Consider the following 25,498-nt stretch of genomic DNA (forward strand, 5'->3'; position numbering starts at 1 on the left):
TATCATGACTAAGTAGAATTTATTTCAGGAATGAAACATTGGGTAACACCAAAATTCAGACAATTATCTATTAAAAGAATGAAGAGAAAAACAAAATGATCATTTCAACCAATGCAGAAAATGGACATGACAAAATATTACTCCCTTTTATGATAAAAACTCACATCACACTAGGAATATGAGGGAATGTCCTTATTCTGGTAACAGGGATCCACAAACAATTTTTTTGGTGGGGGCAGGGGTGGGGGGCGTGCACGGGGGAGGCAGAGTCTTGCTCTTTCCCCAAGCTGGAGTGCAGTGGTGGGATCGTAGCTCACTGCAGCTTCAACCTCCTGAGCTCAAGCAATTCTCTTACCTCAGCATCCCAAGTAGCTGGGACTACAGATGTGCACCACTATGCCTGGCTAATTTTGTTGCTGTTGTTGTTGCTCAGGCTGGTCTCGAACTCCTGGGCTCAAGCAATCTTCTTGTCTTGGACTCCCAAAGTGCTGGGATTACAGGTGTGAGCCACCATGCCCAGCCTGGAAAGAAAGCTAACATAATATTAAATAGAGAAATATACTTATCGTTTCTATTCAACAATGTACTGGCCTGTGCTAGTGCTATAACGTAAGAAAAATAAATAAAATGTATTATGATTGGAAAGGAGAAATAGAACGGAAATTATTTAGATGATCGTATGTGCAGAATATCCAAAAGAATCTACAAGCAAGCTATTAGAAATAAGTAAATTTAGCTAGGTTGCTGAATACAAGGTCAATATACAAAAACCAATTATACTTCTATATACTAGTAACAAACAGGAATGAAGTTTTAAAATACAATTTGCAATAATACCGTGAACACATCATGCCTCCTTGCCACTGAACAAGCTTTTCCCCAATTTGTAATGCCTTTCCATCTACCTCCACATGCCTGTTGAATTCTGACATTTCTTTCCAGTCTCTTCAGATTTACCACTTTTTAAAAAGCATTTTCTCTCCCTTCCTGAGTTTTCAAACTTTAATTCACAAGCAAATTTTTTTCTTATAATTAAAAATAACAACTATCAAATACATGAAACTGACAAACATGGTGATTTCTTATTGAAACAGGGGTAGGAAATAAAACTCAAGAGCCTTGACTTCCCAAGAAACCTCCAGGGCAAGGACTGAAACTCATTAAGCACCCAAATACCCAAATTGCGACTCTTAGCAACAACTTAAAAAATGAAGTCTTTCTCCTATCTTAGAGAACATGAGTCAGCAGGCAGAAAATTCCTTCACCTCCAAATCACTTACCTGTATTCCCATCTTTATGTGGGCTTTTCCCTCCCTGAAGTTAAGGTTAATTCCTCCACCTATGCTATGACTCGAATTTATTTCAGAAAAGTTGTTCCTCCCAGCGATGTCTTCTTTAATCCACCCTCAACAAGTATATACATTAAATCATTAAAATAGAAATGCTCCCTAAGTCATTCTTCCCTTCAATTATATTTGAAATACAGTCTTCAACAGTCTACTTGTTCACCCTCCTTCAATGAAATTTCTCTTGCCAAAGTCTACAATTATCTCCTTATTTACCAATTTACTCTCCTTATTACTTCATTTATAGCACCTGACACTACTGCCCATCTGAGATTCATTTATCCCTTGGGCTCAGTGACATCACTCTTCTGCCTTCTCTCCTACATAAAGGGCCATTCCTTTTCATCCTTGCACAATTCCTTCATCTACTTCTTGTATATTGATGTTTTCCTGGGTTGTACCCATGATCCCTTTCTCATTTCAATCTATACATTCTCATGGTCAATTTACATGTGCCAAGCTTTTCACTACTAACTATATCTTAAGTACTCCTAACTCAAGCCATCCAGCTCAAATTGACCTTTTGGGTTTGGATGACTAATTTAACATGTATAAAATCAAACTGTTTACCCCTATATTGCCTACAAGGCATATCACACCACCATCTATCCAGGTAACTAAGGCACAAACCTAGCAGTTAATCTACCCTGTGTGTCAATCACCTTCCCCAATTATTTGATTTCAAAAACTATGCCCTATCTATTCTTACTACATTAGCATGTGCAACATATTCTTCACTGACTATCCTTGCTTAAGCTTAGAGCCTCCTTCACTCATCACCGGAGGCTGAATTCTAGGCTTCAGTCTGTTCAGCAATCTTCAATCTCCTAAATTCATCTTCTACACATTCATGCAATACAGGTTCCATTACTTAAAATCGATACTTGGTACCCTAAATTTCAGAATAAAATTCAAATTCCTTAGTTTGGCAAGTAAGACCTTTTGTTACCTAGCCACTGCCTTCTTCTCAAGCTTTAGTATCTTTTTTCATTACTTCCTATATTGTCTACAAATGTAGTATGCTGTTACCCACCCATACTATACCTTCGCATATGTGGTTCTCTCTATTTAGAATCTCACTTTATGAAGAATACCTACTATTCTTCCAAAACTGGGCTCAGACATCATGGTCTCTGGGACACTATTGCTGGTCTCTCCTGGTTTGCTTGGTTAGTCTTCCATATTTCTGCATCCCATGCAAATCTCTCCATTTGTATTCTGCAACACAGTATCATAGCTTAACTATTTACCTGTGAAAACCCCTTTAACACATAATAATTTGCTTACTCCCTTTAACCTTCTCGTCTCCATCCACTCAATTCGTGACTTAAGGTCTGTTTCTTTCTTCATTAAATTTCTAGAGCTCAGGATAATATCTGGCCCAAACTCGGGCATAAACAAACATTACTAAGTAAATCAGTTTTGAAATTTATAATTATTTCTAAAGCATTTCCTTTGCAGTCTGAAACCTTAAAAACCCTATGAGGAAAACAAACTTTTCTTTCATAAACTGATTCCTTTTGAAAATTGTCACAAGTGATAGGCTCTTTAAACAATTAGGATTTCATCTGCAGCCAACTAAAAAAATATTAATAGCTTTAACCTTGAAGTGATTGCCTCAACAAACAAAATGCTTCAACCTAAACTATCTAACATTACTGTTCAGAGCATAGCAAGTATGGTTTCATAATAAATATGACTTCAAGACAATAAAGAAAAACTTCTGAAAACAAAACTAGGAAATGTGTAGCAAATATGGGAAGCTATTAGATGTTTGGAAATGACTAGAACGAAGAAGGTAACAGATTTTTTTTTTTTTAATAAAAGTCATGCATGAAGTTTGACAATAGGTCAGGAAAAGGTAAATTCCAGACACTAAGAGGTCGTTCAGTTAGTTTTCATCTCTTATTTGGTCCTTTGCTCTAATACTGCGTGTGTGTGTGTGTGTGTGTGTATATATATATTAGGAGAAAGCGCGAATGTAGTCCCCCACTACCATAAATTATGCAGTCGAGCTTTCCACATTTTGGCAAACTGAAGGGGTCGGCACATCCAGAGGGCAATGGATAAGCCTTGCTCTGGGAAAACCACCTTCGTGATCATGGTGTCTCCCCTGCCAGGTAAGTATATATTGCATATATTTTTAAGACCAATTGTTTTGTTTGCTATGAAAATGTCTGCTGTAGGGCCGGGCGCGGTGGCTCAAGCCTGTAATCCCAGCACTTTGGGAGGCCGAGACGGGCGGATCACGAGGTCAGGAGATCGAGACCATCCTGGCTAACACGGTGAAACCCCGTCTCTATTAAAAAATACAAAAAACTAGCCGGGCGAGGTGGCGGCGCCTGTAGTCCCAGCTACTCGGGAGGCTGAGGCAGGAGAATGGCGGGAACCCGGGAGGCGGAGCTTGCAGTGAGCTGAGATCCGGCCACTGCACTCCAGCCCGGGCAGCAGAGCGAGACTCCGTCTCAAAAAAAAAAAAAAAAAAAAGAAAATATCTGCTGTAATAAATATACTTATATTTATATAATAGTAGCTTACACAATTGTTTTTCTAATGAAAAATTCAGCACCTCCACACCCAGACTGTTCTCATTTTTGCATGTCATAGATAGTATATATTATATAGAGATTTATAAACATACCTTTTATCTTACAAATGGCCAATTTCAATGTCTGCAACAGTGAACTGTCTTGGGATATTTTAAAAACTGACAAGCATAAAAGCTTTCCCGATAGTTATTATATAGCTAAAGTTTATTCTTAAAACTTAGTATCTGGTGAGAAGTACACGTTTTCTCATAGTCATTATATTTAATAAATCACTCTCAAGTATGTATTCTCTGATGAGCTTTGGTTTAAGGTTTTCACACATGCATATCGGCTTTTAAGGAGTCCTCTTCAGTATGAATTTTATAATGATTCATGAGGGATGACCTCTGGCTAAAGAGTTTCCCACATGCATTACATTCATAAGGTTTCTCTCCAGTATGAATTCTTTGATGTGCAATAAGTGATGAGCTTTGTCTAAAAGTTTTTCCACATGTATTACACTTAAAGGGTTTTTCTCCTGTATGAATCCTCTGATGTTGAATCAGAGCTGCACTTTGGCCAAAAGACATCCCACATTCTACACATCGATATGGTTTCTCTCCAGTATGAATTCTCTGGTGATTACTAAGCGATGAGTTACACCTGAAAGTTTTCCCACACTCATTACATTTATAGGGTCTTTCTCCAGTATGCATTCTCTGATGCTGAATGAGAGCTGAACTCTGTCTGAAGGCTTTTCCACATACTTTACATTTACAGGGTTTCTCTCCGGTATGAATTCGCTCATGAATAATAAGTGTTGAGTGGGAACTTAAGGCTTTACCACATTCATTACAAGTATACAATTTCTCTCCAGTATGAATTATTCGGTGTCTATTAAGTCGTGAAATAGAAGTAAAGCCTTTCCCACATTCATTGCATCGATAGGGCTTTTCTCCAGTGTGAATTCTTTCATGTTGAATAAGAGATGCACTCTGGCTGAAGGCTCTCCCACATTCACTACATTTGAAAGGTTTCTCTCCTGTGTGAATTCTCTGATGATAACGAAGGGATGAGCTAGACTTAAAGGTGTTGCCACATTCATTACATAAGTAGGACTTCTTTCTGAGATGAATTTTCTGACTTCCAGAAAGGGATGTGCTGCAACTAGATGCCTTCCTACCTGGATTATATTTATTAGGATTTCCTTGAGCATGGATTTTTTGATGTATAAAAAGCCCAGACCTTCGGCTGAAGGATTTACCACATTCTTTACATCTATAGCATTTCTCCACAGTATGGGTTCTTAGATGCTTACAAAGGGATGCACTATGGCTGAAGGCTTTCCCACATTCTTTACATATATAGGGTTTCTCTCCTGTGTGAGTTCTTTGATGCTGAATCAGAGCAGAACTTTGGCTGAAAGCTTTTAAACATTCTTTACATTTAAATAATTTTTCTCCAGTGTGGTTTTTCTGATGTTTACGAAGGGATGAATTGTGAATGAAGGATTTTTCACATGTACTGCATTTATAGCGTTTCTCTGCTGTTTTGATTTTTGATTGGTTAAGTAAATTTGAATTCTGCTTGAAACTATTTCTTTGTATTTCACATTTTGATGGAGTTTTTTCTCTAGCAAATCTCTGTTGCTTAATGAAGACTGATTTCAGGTAGAAGTTTTGGCCAAATTCAACATTTTTATGGCTTCTATCTACAGTAAGGATTTTTGTATGGGCAACTGAAAATATTTGTAAATTTTCATTTTTGTCCTGCTGTTTCTTTAATTTCTCTTCATATATGCAAGGTCTTTCTGGTATGAAGTTCCAGGGTTCAACCCTTTTCAGTCTTTTCCTCATCTGCTCCTGAAATGAATCCTGAGTTTGAGATGACTTTGTCATTTTAGGTGTGCTCTTACATCCTGAAAAAAGAAAAAAAGAAAGCAACAGCCCATGATTCATGTGATAGACTGAGACTAAATGTGTAGAAGGGATTAATGATATCTCAGTAAGGGTTTGCTATATGACTAAAAGAGGACAAAATTTTTAAAAACACTATATAAAATAATGGATGACAGCTGAACTGCTAAGTGAACAAATGAATAAGGCAAACTCATTTAAGACAGGTGAATGTGTAAGAGTGACCAAGAGAATGGAGCAGAGGGATTAGAGAAGGAGGCGGCATATGAATTTAGGAAATATAATCTGGTACCCAAAGCCTATGATGGTCTCATATATTACCCCATTCCTGTAATTATTTATACTCCTGAATGTCTTCCCTCCTTTTCCTACATTCCAAACTCCTTTGTATCCCTCAGATTCAGTTCAAATGTTAACTCCTCTGTGTACCTTTTCCTAACTTTGAGTTCCAACAACTCACTCCCCTTATTATAGCACTTATTATAGTACATTAAATGCATATAAGGAATAATATACATCTAGAGATGCTGAGAAAATGTTCAACAAAATTCAGCACCACAGACAATAAAAACACTCAAGCAAAAATGAACTGAGGGATACTTCCTCAATATGATAAAATACATAGACCTTTGTCCTAAAGCTAGTACCTACTAAATACACTAGAGGTATTTCTGCAATGCTCAAGAACAAGGCAAAGACACCCATTATTTTCCCTACAATTTAACACTGTACTAGACATATTAACCAATGCAATCAGGCAATATAAATCAATTACATATGAGTAAAGAGAAAGTAAAACTACCTCTACTTGCAGATAATATAATACTAAAAAGTCCAGAGAATGGATCAAGACCATCCTGGCCAACATAATAAAACCCCATCTCTACTAAAAATACAAAAATTATCTGGGCATTGTGGCGCACACCTGTAATCCTAGCTACTCGGGAGGCAGAGGCAGGAGAATTGTTTGAACCTGGGAGGTGGAGGCTGCAGTGAGCCGAGATTGTGCCTGGGTGACAGAGCGAGACTCCATCTCAAAAAAACAGTCCAGCGAATGAATGATAAAACTCACTCAGTGAAGTAGCTGGATATAAAACTGACACATTAAAATCAATAGCCTTAACTTATACTAAGAATCAGAGTAGTAAATTTATAAGTAATAGGAAAAACCTATACAAGGGAAATTTTATACCAGTCTTGAATGACATATCTGATGAATGACATTAAAGTACATCTGAACAAATAATCACTTCTCCTATTCTTGGATGTAATAACATTATAAAAATGTCAGTGCATTAAGACAAGATATAGTTAAGGATTTCTCAACCTCAGATGACATTTTGGGCTAATTTTTTAGTTGTGTGGATAGTGTGGGCTGCCCTGTGCATTGTGGAATGTTTAGCAACATACTTGATCTCCACCCAACAGAAATCAGTAGCACCTGCCCCTCACAATTCCTCCCTCCAGGACTGTGACAAGCAAAAATCTTTCAAGACATTGACAAATGACAAAATCAGTCCTGGTAGATAATCATTGGAACAGATGAAACAGAAATAATCATGAATTGGCACCTGGTAGATAATCACTAGATAATCACTGGAACAGATGAAACAGAAATGATCATGAATTGGCCGGGTGTGGTGGCTCACACCTGTAATCCCAGCACTTTGGGAGGCTGAGGCAGGTGGATTACCTGAGGTCAGGAGTTTGAGACCTGCCTGGAAAACATGGCGAAACCCCATCTATACTAAAAATAACAAATATTAGCTGGGCGTGGTGGCGGGCGCCTGTAATGCTAACAACTCGGGAGGCTGAGGCAGGAAAATCACTTGAACCTAGTGGGCAGAGGTTGCAGTGAGCCAAGATCATGCCATTGCACTCCAGCCTAGGTAACAAGAGCAAAACTGCATCTCAAAAAAAAAAAAAAAAATTGACCATGAGTTGACAACTGCTGAAATTGGGTGATGGGCTAGGTATAGTGGCTTCTCCCTGTAATCCCAGCAATTTGGGAGGCCAAGGAGAGCCCAGGAGTTCGAGATCAGCCTGCGCAATACAGTAACATCAAACAAACAAACAAGCAAAATAAATTAGCTGGGCATAGTGGCACTCGTCTGCAGTCCTAGCTACACAAAAGGCTGACACAGGAGGATCACTTGAGCCCAGGAGGCTACAATAAGCCATGATTATGTAATTCCATCCAGCCTGGGTGACAAAGTAAGAGGCCGGGGCGCGGTGGACCCTATCCTTGGGAGGCCGAGACAGGTGGATCACGAGGTCAGGAGATCGAGACCATCCTGGCGAACACGGTGAAACCCCGTCTCTACTAAAAAAAAAAAAAAAGAGTCCCAGCTAAAAGAAACACCCGGGAGGCGGAAAAAGAGCGAGGTCCGGGCGCGGTGGCTCATACCTGTAATCCCAAAACTTTGGGAGGCCGAGGCAGGCAGATCATGAGGTCAAGAGATCGAGGCCATCCTGACCAACATAGTGAAACCCCGTCTCTACTGAAAATACAAAAATTAGCTGGGTGTGGTGGCATGCCCCTGTAGTCCCAGCTATTCAAGAGGCTGAGGCAGGAGAATCGCTTGAACCCAAGAGGCAGAGGTTGCAGTGAGCCAAGATGGCTCCACTGCACTCAAGCCTGGCAAGAGAGTGAGACTCTTAAAAAATAAAATAAAATAAAATAAAAAAAAGAAAAGAAAGAAATTGGATGATGAATACATGGGAAGTCATATTATATTACTTTATGACGGAGTCTCGCTTTGTCGCCCAGGCTGGAGTACAGTGGTGTGATCTCACCTCACTGCAACCTCCACCTCCCAGGTTCACGCCATCCTCTCACCTCAGCCTCCCTAGTAGCTGGGACTACAGGCACCCACCACTATGCCCGGCTAATTTTGTTTCTGTATTTTTAGTAGAGATGGGGTTTCACCGTGTTAGCCAGGATGGTCTCAATCTCCTGACCTCGTGATCCACCCGCCTTGGCCTCCCGAAGTGCTGGGATTACAGGCGTGAGCCACCATGCCCAGCCTATTCTACTTTCATATATGCTCGAACTTTTCTACAACAAAACTAAAAATGAAGTTTTCTTCCACTTTCTGTCCTTCCTTGTAACAGGAGTGAGTGAGTTAATCTTTTTCCTTTTATAGCCCATACCTACTAAGAAAGATGTAATTTTAAAACTCTGGTTTCTGGGCCGGGCATGGCAGCTCATGCCTGTAATCCTAGCACTTTGGGAGGCCGATGCGGGCGGATCATGGGAGGTCAGGAGTTCAAGGCCATCCTGATCAACATGTTGAAACCCTGTCTCTTCTAAAACACAAAAATTAGCTGGGCATGATGGCGGATGCCTGTAATCCCAGCTACTTGGGAGGCTGAGACAGGAGAATGGCTTGAACCTGGGAAATGGTGATTGCAGTGAGCCAAGATTGGGCCACCGCACTCCAGCCTGGGCAGCTGAGCAAGACTCTGTCTCAAAAAAAATACAAAAACAACAACAACAACAACAACAACAAAACCTCTCATTTCTGCAAAGAAATCAGCATACAGGCTGGGCACAGCGGCTCCCATCTGTAATCCTAGCACTTTGGGAGGCCAAGGCAGGCAGATCTCTTAAGGTCAGAAGTTTGAGACCAGCCTAGCCAACATGGTGAAACCCCATCTCTACTAAACACAAAAATTAGTTGTGTGTGGTGGCACACGCCTGTAATCCCAGCTACTCGGGAGGCTGAGAGGAAGAATCACTTGAACCTGGGAGGCAGAGGCTGAAATGAGCCGAGATGGCACCACTGCACTCCAGCCTGGGCAACAGAGCGAGACTCCAGCTCAAAAAAAAAAAAAGCAGCACACACAGACAAGGTCCTAAAATATACATACTTTCAGCTGGGTGTAGTGGCTCACACCCATAATCTCAGCACTTTGGGAGGCCAAGGCAAGTGCATCATTTGAGGTCAGGAGTTCGAGACCAGCCTGACCAATATGGTGAAACCCCATCTCTACTAAAAATACAAAATTAGCCAGGTGTGGTAGTGCATGCCTGTAATCCCAGCTACTTGGGAGGCTAAGGCAGGAGAATCACTTGAACCCAAGAAGCAGAGGTTGCAGTGAGCCAAGATTGTGCCTCCTGCCTGGGTAACAGGAGCAAAACTCCATCTCAAAAACAAACAAACAAACAAACAACAAAAAAAAACTTCCAAGTGGAAAATTTAAATATTTATCAAATGACAAAATGTATGTTTCTTTCTTTCTTTCCAGAGCAGGAGTGAAAGTTTATTTTAAAAGGCTTTAGAACAGAAAAGAAAGGCAAGTATGCTTGGAAGAGACCTAAATGGGCACTGAGGTTAAGTGCCATAAAATGTACATTTAAAGAGTAAATAACAAAGCCTTCTGGGTAGCTGAAGATAATGATGGATGTGTGACAAGCAACCTATCAAAATCTCTTCCCCAAATGATAAGAATTAACGTCATAACTGTGACTTTCATGCAAGACCTCATCCTCAGTATGCTACCCAGTAGACATCAGTAGCACTCCCCATCAAAACTCCAGATGGTGGCATACAACATACATACTTGAAGACAGAAAATGCCAAAAGGGCAAAATAAATGTAAGGTAAAAGAAAAAGTGGATGTCAGGGAAGATGGTAGACTAGGAAGCACCAAGGTTCTATCTATCCACCTAGACAACTGAGCTGTCAGAATCTGTCTGATACAACTATTTTGAAACTCTGGAAACTATTTGAAGGCTTGTAAGCTTCTAGGGGAAGGCCTGGCCAGTTGAGTGAAATTAATTTCAGTTGGCAGCAGCTACCCATCTCCAATCTCTAAATCTCCTGGCTTCAAGCCGTACTAGCATCCCTAGATTGGCCTTTGGTGGCCAAAGTGGCAATAAAGACCTTGTTCTCCAATAACGGGGATCTGGGTTCTGACTGCAAATTACTGCTTTAAGTCACGGAGATGCAGACACAAATCCAGGCTGCCATTTTTGCAATCCCCACTGACCTGATGTGGCTTCCAGAGGATTTAAGGAACAGTACCCACTTTTTTCCTCTTCTGTTCCCCTTTTTCTGCTTTGGGGAATCAGACATTTAAGGATAAGGACATTTGGCATGGTGGCTCACACCTGTAACCCCAGCACTTTGGAAGGCCTAGGTGGGCGGATCACTTGAGGTCAGGAGTTCGAGACCAGCCTGGCCAACATGCAGAAATCTTGTCTCTACTAAAAACATAAAAATTAGCCAGGTGTGGTGGCAGGTCCCTGTAATCCCAGCTACTCAGGAGGCTGAGGCAGAAGAATCGCTTAAACCCAAAAGGTGGAGGTTGCAGTAAGCTGAGATTGCGCCCCTGCACTCCAGCCTGGGCAGCAGAGCAAGATTCCATCTCAAAAACAAAACAAAACAAAACAAAAAGCAACTGCACACATGGGGAATTTAGAAAGTCACTGCACAAGGCCAGGGAAGACGTGGGCTCAGAAAAAAATGTGAGAAGACCTACAGTTTATACTTCAGGCTAATTCCTGGACTAGTGCCACCCTATAGCAACAAGAAAACAAAAACCAAACCAAAACAAAACCCAGCAAATCTTATGGAAGTGGGAAGATCTAATCCTGAGTTACAACATTGTAAGACAAAAAAAAAAAAAAAAAAAAAAGGCATAAAAAAATAGGAAAGTATGGTTCAGTCAACAGAACAAAATAAACAGAAAACATCTGTGGAGAAGACCAGATGGTGGCATGCGACACAAAGACAACTATCATGAAGATGCTCAGAGCTAAAGGGAAACATGAACGACTCACGGAAATGATGAACAAATCCAACTATCAATACAAAGAAAACAACAAGAAACCAAGAAGAAATTCTAGGATTTCAAAGTATAACAACCGAAATGAAAATTTCACTAGGGAAATTCAAAAGGTTTAAGCAGGCCATAGGGAAAATCAACAAACTTTAAGATAGGACAATTAAAATTACTTGAGTCTAAGGAAGAAAAAGAAGAAAATATTTGAAAAGTGAGCAGAACTTAAGAGCCATGTAGGGATGCCATCAAGCAGGCCGAAATATGCATCGTCCTGGGACCCTAGCATGACCACAGCAGCCCTGCCTAGGCTCCGGGCCAGTAGCACTCTGTACTTCCCCAGGTCAGAGCTCCCAAAGGGAGAGGCAGGCTGCTACTTCTGCTGTGCCACAGCCCTCACTGCTGTTGCCCTCAGGCTCTGGAGGGTGCACAGTGATTAGGGACTGGAACAGAACTCCAAGAAGAACACAGCCTCCCCACCAAAAGTGGCCAGACTGCTTCCCACACAGGTCTCCATTTCCACTTCTCCTCACTGGACAGGGTCCCCCTGACCTGGGACTCCAGCACAACCATCAAGCCTACCTGAATGCTTCAGTTGGAGGTGGCTCTGCCTTTCTCTGAGGAGGAAATGTGAGAACCCACAGCCCCTCCACCACTGTAGCTGAAATGGTACCACTATCCACCCTTGGCTTGGGGAAGGAACCCAGGGCCCGGTCGCTACGCTGGTACCTCTGGTACACCACAGCCACCACGTGGAGATGAGCCCAGTCTCTCTACCTTGTGAGTTCCCATACCCAACTCCTCACCAGGCAGGGACCCTGGCTTTGGACAGCAGAACAGCCGTCCCTCCCCTGGCTGAGTACTCCCACTGGTAGCGGCTCTGTGCTTCCCTGAGGAAGGGCTCCCGGAGGCAACTGATAGCCCCTATGCCACTGCCACAGCGGCAGTCCTGCACCTGCTGCCCTCGGTCTGGGGAAGAAACAGTGAAGCCTTCACTTGCGCCTCCAGCATGCCACAGTCACCATACGGACGGGAGCTCAGTCTCCTCTCCCTGTGAGCACTAATCCCTGACTCTTCACCAGGCAGATCCCCCACCTCAGGCCGGCAGTGCAGCCACCTCACCCCTCGGTTGAAGATTCCCAGTAGCAGTGGCTCCATGTTTCTGAGGTGGAACTGACAGAGGCAATCGGAAGTCCCTCTGTCGCTGCCACTGCAGTGCTATTGCCCTTGCTACCCTTGGACTGGGGAAGGAACAAAAACCCTGAGTACTTTAGCTGTACCTCCAGGAAGCTGCAGTTGCCATAAGCAGCAGTCCGTCTGTCTTGCTGGTGACCTCCCTTCCCCTGCCAGCTCCTCCTGTTCCTCCCCAGGCAGGGCCTCCCTCCCCATCTTGGGCACCGGGCAGCCACCCACCCTGGGCCAACTGCACTGATGGACAGTGGTTCTGCATCTCTTTAGGGTAGAGAGGCTCACAGACAAGTGAAGGGCTCTCTGTCACAACCACCGCCAACCAAGTCCCTTCCCCTGTTGCCTCCAAGCTAGGGAGGGAACATAAACCGAGATCACCCCAGAGCTGTGGTGGGCAGCCTGGCAGTGCCAAGCTGAGATATGCAGCCAGCACTCAAGTGGGAGAGGAGCCCACATTTTCAGAGCACTGAGGGACCTATAATCCCAGCATTTTGGGAGGCTGACATGGGAGGATTGCTTGAGGCCAAGAGTTCAAAAACAGCCTGGGCAGCATAGCAAGACCTCCATCTCTACAAACACAAGTAAAATGAAACAGGGCTTACAAGATGGTGGCCACACTTCCATCTTGTAAGCAGTCACTTTTTAAAACCATTCCAGGCCACGTCATAAGGGCTGCTGCTAAGCCCCACAGCATTCTGTGCAAATGAGGAAAAGAGAGCCCTCCCTGCGTGCGGTCGCAGCTCCGGCAAACCTTGCTGAGCAACCCTCCGCTCACCACCCCGCACAATTCAGCCTGCCCAAGATGGCTTCTCGCAGTAAGGAAACAAAGCAGGCCGGGCGTGGTGGCTCACACCTGTAATCCCAGCCCTTTGGGAGGCTGAGGCGGACAGATCACTTGGGGTCAGTTCGAGACCAGCCTGACCAACGTGGCAAAACCCAGTCTCTACTAAAAAAAAAAGCCAGAAATTAGCCCGGCATGGTGGTGTGCGCCTGTAATCCCAGCTACTTGAGAGACTGAAGCACAAGAATCGCTTGAACCTGGGAGGAGGGCACTGCAGTGAGCTGAGATCACGCCAATGCACTCCAGCCTGGGCCACAGAGCAAGAGTCCAGCTCAAAAGAAAGTAACTTTGTACAAGTACATTTTGAGGCCACTGGAGGTTCCAGAGAATCCTATCACTGGGAGCGCAAGTTTTTCCATCACTGGCTGTTCAAAGGGTAGGTTTTTGTCTAAAATATTTTCTTTCTATTTTAAAGTTACATAAACACAGACAGGGTCTATGTTACCAAGGTTGGTCTCGAAACTCCTGAGCTCAAGTGATCCTCCCACCTCGGCCTCCCAAAGTGCTGGAATTACAGGCATGAGCCACCATACCCAGCCTACAGGTTGAGTGTTTGGTTTGAGCTAGAGTTAATAATCTGAGAAATTCCAGGAACATCCCAGTCCTTCAACCATGCTCTCAATGAAGTGAGCTCTCATGGGAAAAGGAAGCTGTCCTGAGGCAATCTTAGTCCAGGCATACAGGAGCCCCACCAGGGGTGCAGCAGAGATGCAAGCACATGTCAGCACCCTAGGAATGCCATCTGACTTCCATCTGACAAGAGGAGGAAGAAGGTCATCCCACCAAGAGGAACTGGGCAGAAAACAGCTCTGACGTCCTTCCTTACTCAATAAACTGCTCACGGTTTTCCCGCAGGGCCATCCTCCCGAATCTGAAAAGGGACTGACTGACAACACTACCAGGTGCCCGGCATCCCTCTGGACAGCTCTGGACTCCAGTCATATTTTCAGTCTGTTAATACTTCTCTCTAGAGGAAAGACTTACTCAGCCATCAGATGCTCCCCAGTTAAGGGGGAAAGGAACAATTCTTTCTTCTCTTCCTCATCTTCCACACCAGACTCAGCCCACACATAATGGCCAGACTGACGCCCCTCTTAAATCTTACCGGGTTCCCTGCTGCTTGCATTCCGCTTACTTTGTGGTGGCCTCTGGCAGTTCATTAAATTTTAATTTAATAAAAAATTAAATAATAAATTTAATAAAAATTAATTTAATAAAAAATTAGTGTATTTCTATCAAAGGAGATTAAAAACACAAGTGTGGTTCCCCATTAAAAAAAAAAAAAGTGGCCGGGCGCGGTGGCTCAAGCCTGTAATCCCAGCACTTTGGGAGGCCGAGACGGGCGGATCACGAGGTCAGGAGATCGAGAGCTAACACGGTGAAACCCCGTCTCTACTAAAAATACAAGAAAATTAGCCGGGGTGAGGTGGTGGGCGCCTGTAGTCCCCAGGCAGGAGAATGGCGTGAACCCGGGGGAGCGGAGCTTGCAGTGAGCCGAGATCGCGCCACTGCACTCCAGCCTGGGGCACAGAGCAAGACTCCGTCTCAAAAAAAAAAAAAAAAAAAAAAAAAAGTTCAAGCTATCATCACGAGGAAGCTCTCCCCAGCACAGGGCCATGGGGACCAAGGCTGCCCTGCAGCTCCTCACTGTAACTTGTTTTTCTTCACAGTTGCCCCAAACTGGAAACAAATGTCACACAACACAAATGTCCTTCCACGAGTGCGTAAACTGTGGTACATCTGTGCAATGGAATTCTAGTCAAGAGCAAAAAGGAATGAAATTTTGATATTTGTAACAACTAGGGAAAATCTTTTATTATTATCATTATTATTTTTTTTTGAGACGGAATCTCGCTCTGTCGCCCAGGCTGGAGTGCAGTGGCACGATCTCGGCTCACTACAAGCTCCGCCTCCTGGGTTCACGCCATTCTCCTGCCTCAGCCTCCCGAGTAGCTGGTACTACAGGCACCCACCACCACGCCCAGCTAATTTTTTTTGTATTTTTAGTAGAGACGGGGTTTCACCATGTTAGCCAGGATGGTCTTGATCTCCTGACTTTGTGATCCAACCGCCTCAGCCTCCCAAAGTGCTGGGATCACAGGCATGAGCCACTGTGCCCGGCCATGAACCCCATTTGTTAGGCCTGGGGCAATTCTTCAGTCCTTTGATCCCAGGTCCTTCCTCAGGGAAGCCTTTGCTGGCGCCAACTGCCTGCTCTGCACTCTCAAAGCACCAAGTGTCTTTCCCACGTGGTCCTCACTGGAACGTGTCCTTCTGTGCCTTGTGTGCAATGAGTGTGTTCACCTTGTCCCCTACTAGATCGTGCACTCCAGAAGCGCAAGACCTGCATCCCTTTTTCTGCCCAGTGCTATACAAGGGACAACAAAGCTGTGGGCGAGGGTTCAGCCTCGATCCCCCAGAGCCAGAGTACCCCCAGCTCAACCGCTCTCAGTCCCCCAACCACTCTCAGTCCCCCAACCGCGCTCAGTCCCCCAACCGCGCTCAGTCCCCCAACCGCGCTCAGTCCCCCACTGCCACAATGGCCCCTCCCCATTTCTCTCCTCTGATTACTTCTCGGGCTCTGTCAGATTCCTCCTGCTTAAGCACCTCACAAATGCTGTTTCCTGAAATTCGGGCCTCCACCCGGCCAGCTCCAGGTTTCCAATGCCCCTGTCACGCTGATGGCTCCGCTCCCTGACCTCTCTTGAGTCTCGGCCCTGTCACTTACACACCTGCCCACCAGCGATCTCCACCCGACTACTTCACTCACATCTCACGTGAGATCCATCACACACACACCTGCTCCTGTGCCCTGATCATGTGGGCACCTCCTCCTCCCCCCTCACAAACTCACGGCAAGTGCCGTCATCCAGACCCTCCCACCTCCTGCCTCCCTCCGTGACTGCAATGACTCTGCAAGGCTTCCCGCCTCTAGTTTTGCCTCACTTTCAATCACAATACTCCCAAAGTGACCATCTGTATTAAGTTCGAATCACATGGCAACGTCATGAATATGTTCTCTTTGTGAAAATTTAAAACATTACATGTAAATAACATCTCCTTTCATGGACCCATTCTCAATCCTATTCCAAGTGTCACTGATGTCACCAGCTAAGGTGTGTCATCCTAACCTTTCTCTCCGGGCTCACGTGCACATGACACATACACATAATTTTCACTGAACATAGATGGTGGCGTCCTAACAATGCTCTGTAACTTGCTGGGAGCTCTGTCCACGTCCCTGGACTCTTGTTTTCAGGGTGGTGATGCTCGCCAGAGTAAGGACACGCCAGAGTAAGGACACGCCAGAGTAAGGACACGCCGCAGGTCCCTTAGCTGTTCTTACACTGATGGAGACTCAACTGTTTCTGATTCAGACCAACTTTTCTAAGATACCAAGAACCATACGATTCCCTGCCCAAATCCTTCAATTATTTCCAGTGCTCCATGGGACAGTTTCCACCTCTTAGAACTGTGCCAAAGCTCTTACCACGCGGCCCTTTCCCAGCTTTCTATTTCCTTCCTCACCTCCTCCTTTCCCAAATACACACTGAGCTTCAGCCAGAGTGATTATTTGAAATTCCTTAAATATACTATGTTTGCTGACTGAATACATGAAAATACAGCCCCATTCTAAAACAACAGGAAAGAATAAGAAAAGAGATTCTGAGAGATTCATGGGGAAGTGATTACAAGGGAGTAATCGTAGTGGGCTTCCCCTTCCCCACCCCTTCTTGAGGTCTGAGAATCCTCAAAGGAGTTTCCCGACCAACACTCCTACCTCCTCTCATTAACCAGACCGCTGTCTGCGGCGATTCCCGAGCACCTTGGGCCACCCACTTACCCAGAGAGGAGTCGCCAGAACTGTCTTTCTCCACCTTCCAGGGATCTTCTCCTTGCTGCAACAGGGAGATCACTTTCGGTTTGGTAAATGGGAGTCCTGCACGTAGACAAAAAAAAAAGTCTTGGTCTTGGTTTTGACACAACAAAGCATGCCCTGATTACTAGGGTACCGTGGCTTTTCTATAGAAGGAATGTTGCATGTATAGATGTAAAACTGGCATCTATAGAATGATGTATCAAGTAACTTTTTTTATAATGAGAAAACATCATATGATTCCCTTTTGAAGGTGAATTTTACAAGATTCATCTGACTGGAAAAGAGAAGTGGGAAAGGCAATGGTAGGTGGATGAAGAAGGATGAGGTAAGCCCTCTGCTGAGAGATGAGCAAACAAACCACAGAACAATCAAAGCAGGAAAATGCTGCCTGAACTATGAGAGAATTTCTAATGTGAAATTGTGTAGCAGGAAGGGGATAATTATCAATACCCATCTGCCAATACACAGAACAATTCCATACTTATTAGGAGAAAGAAAGTTTTCAATGTTTATTTATAGAGATTTGATTTGTATAATACCTAAACTCAGCTCAAATTTTTCAGTGACCAACCACTTTTATTCAGGGAAGGAGGTGCTGAGCTATCCCAATTTTCGAATTCTGTTTCTACAGGGGAAACTTCCTTACCCAGTGAGACCAGGTTCCTGTAGTTCTCCAGCATCACATCCCGGTACAAGTTTCTCTGAGAAGGAGCCAGCTTTCTCCACTCATCCCGGGTAAAGAGCACGGCCACGTCCTCGAACGTCAGTGACACCTGTAAGGACAAGTCGTTCCAGCTCACCCAGGACCCCCCTCACAGAGTGGACGGGATGGCAGTGGGGAAGACAGGCTACCCATGATAACAGTTCTGATACTATTCAAGCTTCTGAAGGTTCCAGATCATTCCTTTAATGAACAATTTGCCAGTAACAAATATATACTGAGCGGCACACAGCGAGATTCAGGCCTTGTGCAGCCACTGTAAGAGATGGGTAGAGGGATTACGGCCATTAGTGGGAGTCTTAATTAGAATAATCTTTTGTTGGCAATTTGATAATAGGTAAAAACTTAGAACTGTGTATAATCTTTAACTCACCAATTACTTTAAGGAACAGTGCACAAAAATACCAGCACAGGGATACTTATCATGGTGTTAGTAGCAAAAAAAACTGGTAACAACCTAAATACTCACTGATAGAGGCTGGGTTAAATAACTTATGGCACTACCTGTGTGCTGATTCAAGCGTGAAGATAATGATGAAAATCAGAATACCTCTCTTTTAGTGAATGCTTTACATGGGCCAGACACTATATTTAGAGCTTTATATTAATCATTAGCATATACCTTATCTAACCTTCACAATTACCTTATGAAAAAGATAGTTATTGTTCCATTTTGCATCAAAGAAAGCAAAGTCACTGAGAGGCTAAGAAATTTAAAGTTGGCTGGGTGTGGTGGCTCACGCCTGTAATCCCAGCACTTTGGGAGGCAGAGGTGGGTGGATCACGAGGTTAAGAGATTCAGACCATCCTGGCCAACATGGTGAAACCCCATCTCTACTAAAAATAAAAACATTAGCCAGGCATGGTGGTGTGCACCTGTAGTCCCAGCTACTCGGGAGGCTGAGGCAGGAGAATCGCTTAAACCCAGGAGGCGGAGGTTGCAGTGATCCAAGATCATGCCACTGCACTCCAGCCTGGAAACAGAAAGAGACTCCATCTCAAAAAAGAAAAAGAAAATTTGTTTAAAGTCACACAGCTGTTCAGTGGTATAGCTGGGATTCCAATCCAGGCAGATGTCTTAGGCTCCATTCAAAAGTACTCTAAAACTGCCTCTCAAAATCTACCACATAGTTAATAAGATAATCTGCACAATGCACTTAAAATCATATCGGGCTCACATTAAAGGTTCAAATGTTAGCTATTATCACATTAATACAAATAGTAGGCAATCATTAGAGCTGATGGCATAAATTGCTATTTGTTGACATAAAAAGACACCCATGAAAATGTTAAGTACAAAGTACGTTATGTATCACCGTTTCGAGTTTGTCCTCATTCAAAAAAATGTTTCTGGCCGGGTGTGGTGGCTCATGCCTGTAATCCTAGCACTTTGGGAGGCCGAAGTGGGTGGATTACCTGAGCTCAGGAGTTCGAGACCAGCCTGGGCAACATGGTGAAACCCTGTCTCTACTAAAATACCAAAAATTAGCTGGGTGTGGTGGCAGGCGCCTGTAATCCCAGCTTCTCGGGAGGTTGAGGCAGGAGAACTGCTTGAACCCAGAAGACAGAACTTGCAGTGAGCCTAGATTGCGCCACTGCACTCCAGCCTGGGTGACAGAGTGAGACTCCCTCTCCAAAAAAAAAAAAAAATTCTATATACATAGAAAATTATTGAGACATGCAATAAACTGAATGACAGTGATTATCTCCAGATGGTGGGGTTAAGGGTGATTTTATTTTCTGCTGTATATATGAAATACGTAGAGCATACAGTCATGTGTCACATTCGTGATGGAGGTACATTCTGAGAACGCATTGTGAAGCCACTTCATCACTGTGGGAATATAAGAGACAAACCTAGGTAGAACGGCCTCCTACACACCCAGGCTATATATATGGTACAGCCTATTGCTCCTAGGCTGCAAACCTGTGCCACAGGTTACCAAACTGAACACTGTAGGGAACGGTAAGCCAACGCTAGGTGTCTGTGTATGTAAATATACTTAAACATAGAAAAGTCATGGTATGTAAATATACTTAAACATAGAAAAGGCATGGTAAACTACAGTATAAAAGAGAAGAAATGGTACACCTGTATAGGGCACTTGCCATGAATGGAGCGTGCAGGAATGGAAGTTGCCTGGCTGAGTGAGCGGTGAGTGAATGTGCAACTTAGGACACTACTGTGCAAGACTGTAGACATTTTAAACACTGTACGCTTAGGCTACGCTAAATTTATTTTTCAAAAGTTTTCTTTAACAACAAATTATCCTTAGCTTACTGTAACTTTTACTTTCTCAACTTGTTAATTTTTTCAAACTTTGACTCTTTGGTAGTAACACTTATCTTAAACACATTGTCTAGCTGTACAAAAATATTTTCTTTCCTTATATCCTTATTCTACAAGCTTTCTCCTATTTTAAAAGCTTTTATTTTTACTTTAAAAAATTTTTTGTTGGACGGGCGCGGTGGCTCAAGCCTGTAATCCCACACTTTGGGAGGCCGAGACGGGCGGATCACGAGGTCAGGAGATCGAGACCATCCTGGCTAACACGGTGAAACCCCGCTGTACTAAAAAAATACAAAAAAAAAAATTAGCCGGGCGAGGTGGCGGGCGCCTGTAGTCCCAGCTACTCCGGAGGCTGAGGCAGGAGAATGGCGTTTCCCGGGAGGCGGAGCTTGCAGTGAGCTGAGATCCGGCCACTGCACTCCAGCCCGGGCTACAGAGCAAGACTCCGTTCAAAAAAAAAAAAAAAAAATTTTTTGTTAAAAACTAGGACATAAATATGCACATCAGTCTAGGCCTACAGAGGATCAGCATCATCAACACCACTGTCTTCCACCTCTACATCCTGTCCCACTGGAAGGGCTTCAGGGGCAATGGCACACATGCAGCTGTCACCTCCTAGGAGAACAAAGCTTTCTTCTGGATACCTCCTGAAGAACCTGCCTGAGGCTGTTACACTTAACTTTTTAAAAACAAGCAAAAGGAAGACACTGTAAAATAACAAGAACAGTACAACAGATACATAAACCAGCAACACAGTCAGATATTATCAAGTATTACGAACTGCACAGTTGCATATGTTGTATACTTTCATAGGACTGGCAGGCTGCACGGTAGGTCTGTTTATACCAGCATCACCACAAAACAGGAGCAAAGCCTTGCATTATAATGTGACAATGGCTACTAAGTCAATAGGAGACAGGAATCTTTCAGCTATGTTTTAAACTTAGGGGACTACTGTCACATTTATGGTCTTTCATTGACCAAAACATCATTACCAACACACGACTATATAAACATACACATAAGTATGCACATATATATACACATGTATTCATAAACATAAATATATACACACATCTACAAATGTATATATATAAAGGTATTACTCTCTAAAGTTTAGACCATGACCCTGCAATATTTTTATGGTGAGAAAGAGCATCAAATTATTTGCATGTTGGGGAAGAGTACAAGAAATGATCTGTGTTCTCAAAGAATGTATGATCTGACTGGCAGACTAGAAAATGCATGAAATAATGTGAACAATGAAAAACAACTGTGTAGCTGGATAGGGCCCTGAGACAAGAACACAAGGTCCAGGGCAGCCAAGATCCCAGGTCATGTTCTTTGCTAGAGGTAGTAGCAGGATCATAACTCCAGTTTTCTAATTGTGAACTCTGTACTCTCTCATTGGTCTTAAAATTCCCTTCACTGATTTTTACACACAGGTCTACACATTACTGACACATGGGCAGCAAGAATAGACAGGAAGGATGCCACAGAGACTCACTCAAACACAGGGATGGAGAAGGTTCTGGTCAGGAGAGCAGCTTGCCTCTGTGGGAACAGAATAGGAATACCTTGAAGGACAAAGAGCATCTCAAATGCACAACAGCCTGTTCTGGCCACACCCTCAGATCACACTCCACTGTGCTGGCTAGTCTAAAAGATAATGCTGCCAGGCATGGTGGCTCACACCTTTAATCCCAGCACTCTGGGAGGCGGAGGCTGGTGGATCACGAGGTGAGGAGATTGAGGCCATCCTGGTCAACATGGCGAAACCCCGTCTCTACTAAAATACAAAAAAAAAATTAGCCAGGCATGGTAGCATGTGCCTGTAGTCCTAGCTACTCAGGGGGCTGAGGCAGGGGAATCACTTGAACCTGGAAGGCAGAGGTTGGAGAGAGCCGAGGTCATGTCACTGCACTCCACTCCAGCCAGGCAACAGAGCAAGACTGCCTCTCAAAAAACAAAAACAAAAACAAGAGAATGCCAGACCGCAGAAGAACCCTGGTATCACGTGGCTGGGTCTGCCCATACTCGGAAAGACACACCACAGGAACGATTTACTGGGTGGTCCGAGGGAACGCAGAGCCAGATGCACTTGGACTGTGCTCAGGTTACTTAACTTTTCTGAGCCTCAGTTTCCTCACATGTAAAACAAGAATTGTAATTGTCGTGTTACTGTGAGAGTGAAGGAACAAATGTAAAGACCTCAGCTCACTCCCTGGTGTGCTAGACACTCAGTGGACACTATTATTGCTAGACAAAAAAATGAATAAAGAATAACATCTTCTGGGTCCGAAACACATTGTACAGCAGTTTCTATCAACATTAACATGAATATGAATATATTAATACGATAACGTCACTCTGCATCCATGACCACCACATACTGAGCAGTAACTACTCCGAGACCAGCCCTGATCCAAACACTTTCCATACACCAACTCATGTGATCCCCTCATCTATGCTGGGAGGTGGGCACGGTTGTTATTCCCATTTTATAGGTGAGAAAACTGAGGCACAGAGAGGTGAAGCCCAAGGCCCACAAACAGCAACAGAGGAGATGGGTTAAAACGCTGCCACCCGGCTTGACAGTCCTACTTCCTAACTACCACATACACTACCTCTGCACTACTGATGTCCCATGAAACCCTTCCTGCGGCTACCTGAGGGGTCTCCTCTCTGTCCTGGGAGCCAAGTGACCACTCCAACTCTGTTCACTCTTGTCTCACCTAGAAAAGGTGGCCTCCTCATTCCCACTACACAAAAATGAAAACGGGCCGGGTGCGGTGGCTCAAGCCTGTAATCCCAGCACTTTGGGAGGCCGAGACGGGCGGATCACGAGGTCAGGAGATCGAGACCATCCTGGCGAACACGGTGAAACCCCGTCTCTACTAAAAACACAAAAAACTAGCCGGGCGAGGTGGCGGGCGCCTGTAGTCCCAGCTACTCGGGAGGCTGAGGCAGGAGAATGGCGCGAACCCGGGAGGCGGAGCTTGCAGTGAGCTGAGATCGGGCCACTGCACTCCAGCCCGGGCTACAGAGCAAGACTCCGTCTCAAAAAAAAAAAATGAAAACGGTCTACATCAGCTTTCAAGAGAGTGACACAAGCAAAGAATATGATTCACAAAGTTGAGAGAGAAAAAACTAAAAACTATGCATTGGAGAAGCCTGGGGAAAGGGTGGTGGTATGAGGATTGTCAGGGGTGAAAAGAAAAAGTATTTCTGCAAAGGCTAGGAAAGGAGACAAGGCTGAGTGAAGGAGGCAGGGATTTTTCCCAGGTGTGCACGTCTGTTCCGTCCCTAGTGATACAGAGACTTGTGGTATCTTACTTGTCAAATTAGTCACGCAATGGATTGAAATTTAGTGAACAAAATGTGTTAATTAAAAAAGAACCACTAGACATGGACCGGGAGGGCGGCAGGTCCTCCCTACAGAATGCACCACTCATGAGGGCGGACCAGCTCCTCCAAGGGAAAAGGACTTGGGCTCCATCCTGGCTGAAGATGGTCCCGGGTGAAGAACCTCAGTCAGCGGGGAAAATCCACCCACGAGGATCTGGAAGGACAATGAGCTCACCTGGGGCCTCGCTTCCCGCCGCCCCGCAGCCATGTCCTCTCCGGGCTCTCCCCTGAGGACGGTGCAGTCTCCAGCAGGCAGATCTGAGAAGGAAAAGGGAGCCGGGAAGAAGCCCCTTATGCTTTCCAGCCCCGGAACCCGCAGCTCTGACACCCCGACTCCCGCCGAGAAAGACCCCGGGCGCCCGCACAGGGAGTCGGAGGAGCCGGGAGCCCGCGGACCGGAGCAGCGCCGGCCGCCGTCCAGGCCCAGGTCTCACGGGCTTGGGGCTCACGGAGGGGACGCCGGACCCGCAGCGGCAGCACGACCCGCCGAGCCCGCCAGGGCCAGGGCTGCCCCGCGCCGCTGAGTCCCTCGGCGCCAGCTGGCACTACCAGCACCCGCCGCACCGCTCGAGAAACTGAGGCAGCGCCGGGGCACCTGCTCCGTTCACGGCCCTGCGAGGCCGGCCGGGACTCCCACAGCCACGGCCCCGGGGACGACTTCCCTCCGCCTCACGCCTTTCCCACCGGTTCCTCTCCCGCCAAGGAATCCTCTCCTGACCGCACAGAAAGCGGCTTTGAAGAGGAAAGCGCTGCGTGTCCGGGGGCGGGAAGGGCGGCCGTCCCGGGGACGGACTCAGAAACCGGGGCCGGCTGCCTCCGCCCTGCGCTCGGGGTCCCGGCGCCCCGAGCCCCGAGTCCGCGAGGCCCCCACGGCGGGGCAGGGTGGGCCCGGGAGGAGACGCCGGCCCCTCGTTCACGGCCGGCGGCGGCGAGCCAGAGACAGGAGCATCGGCAGCGGTGCCAGAGCCGCCCGCCAGGGGCGACAGTCCAGGTCCCCGCGCGGGGGCCGGTGACAGACGGGGGGGGGCCCACCCGCGCCCACAAAGGCCCTCGGAGCCCCGGCGGCCGCAGGCCCTCAGCCAGCCACGCCGCTCACCTCCCCAGAATCTGGCGTGCCCGGGCCGCGCCTCCCCGGCCGCACTCCGCAGGCGGGAGGCTCCAGAACCGCCCGGCCGGACTCCAGCCTCGTGACCCGGCTCCTCCGACGCCTGGGCGACCTCAGGCCCCGCGCCGCTCACCCGGCGGCGAGAGCTCCGGGCGCGCCTGGGACCTAGAGGAGCAGGGCGGCCGCGAAGGCCTCTGGGAAATGGAGTCCACCGGAGGACGCTGGCATCCCGGGAAGTGGAGTTCCACGCCTTTGGGGCGGGGTCGCGCTGAACTGTTAGGCGCCCAGACGCTACCGGAGGGCCCGGGTGAGCTGTAGGGTCCCAGGTTCCTGGTTCTTCGGAAGAGGGGAGGTTCCCGGAGGGCAGTAACTTGCAACTCTGTGTCCGTGTGAATTTCAGGATGGCGCGGGCCGCACGAACACAACTGCTACACAGTTGGGAAAGGATCGTCTCCCGCAAAAGATGTTGACAAAGCTGGATTTCCACA

General features: G+C 45.7%; 2 protein-coding genes and 1 non-coding gene across 6 annotated transcripts in view; all 3 read right to left on the reverse strand.

The window, feature by feature from the left end:
• ZFP2 (ZFP2 zinc finger protein) overlaps nt 1-446 on the reverse strand; it is a 49,422-nt gene extending 48,976 nt beyond the window's left edge. The window contains exon 1 of the mRNA XM_050794218.1: nt 356-446. The gene's annotated coding sequence lies outside the window, so the exon portion shown is untranslated. The remainder of the gene's footprint in view (nt 1-355) is intronic.
• Nucleotides 1-25,190, reverse strand: ZNF354B (zinc finger protein 354B). 4 transcript variants are annotated; one of them, XR_007726530.1, is made up of 7 exons: nt 25,002-25,179; nt 24,081-24,163; nt 18,133-18,259; nt 17,451-17,546; nt 3,988-5,792; nt 2,445-2,564; nt 1-521 (listed from the first exon to the last, which is right to left on the reverse strand). XR_007726530.1 is itself a non-coding variant. In XM_050794179.1 (6 exons), the coding sequence occupies exons 4-6, from the start codon at nt 18,164-18,166 to the stop codon at nt 4,210-4,212; spliced, it is 1,713 nt and encodes a 570-aa protein (XP_050650136.1). In that variant the 5' UTR covers nt 18,167-18,259; nt 22,075-22,286; nt 24,081-24,163; nt 25,002-25,179; the 3' UTR covers nt 4,068-4,209. The 4 variants fall into 4 exon arrangements, 2 of the variants coding, with proteins under 2 accessions (XP_050650136.1, XP_050650135.1); XR_007726528.1 differs by having other exon boundaries at nt 1-533; XM_050794179.1 differs by lacking the exons at nt 1-521; nt 2,445-2,564 and adding an exon at nt 22,075-22,286 and having other exon boundaries at nt 4,068-5,792.
• LOC126957823 (U1 spliceosomal RNA) lies at nt 3,311-3,474 on the reverse strand. The gene has a single exon (XR_007726979.1). It is a non-coding gene; the product is annotated as a U1 spliceosomal RNA (small nuclear RNA).
• Nucleotides 25,191-25,498: the final 308 nt, after the last annotated feature.

This window comes from Macaca thibetana, chromosome 6 (assembly GCF_024542745.1).
Source record: "Macaca thibetana thibetana isolate TM-01 chromosome 6, ASM2454274v1, whole genome shotgun sequence".
Taxonomy (NCBI): Eukaryota; Metazoa; Chordata; class Mammalia; order Primates; family Cercopithecidae; genus Macaca; species Macaca thibetana.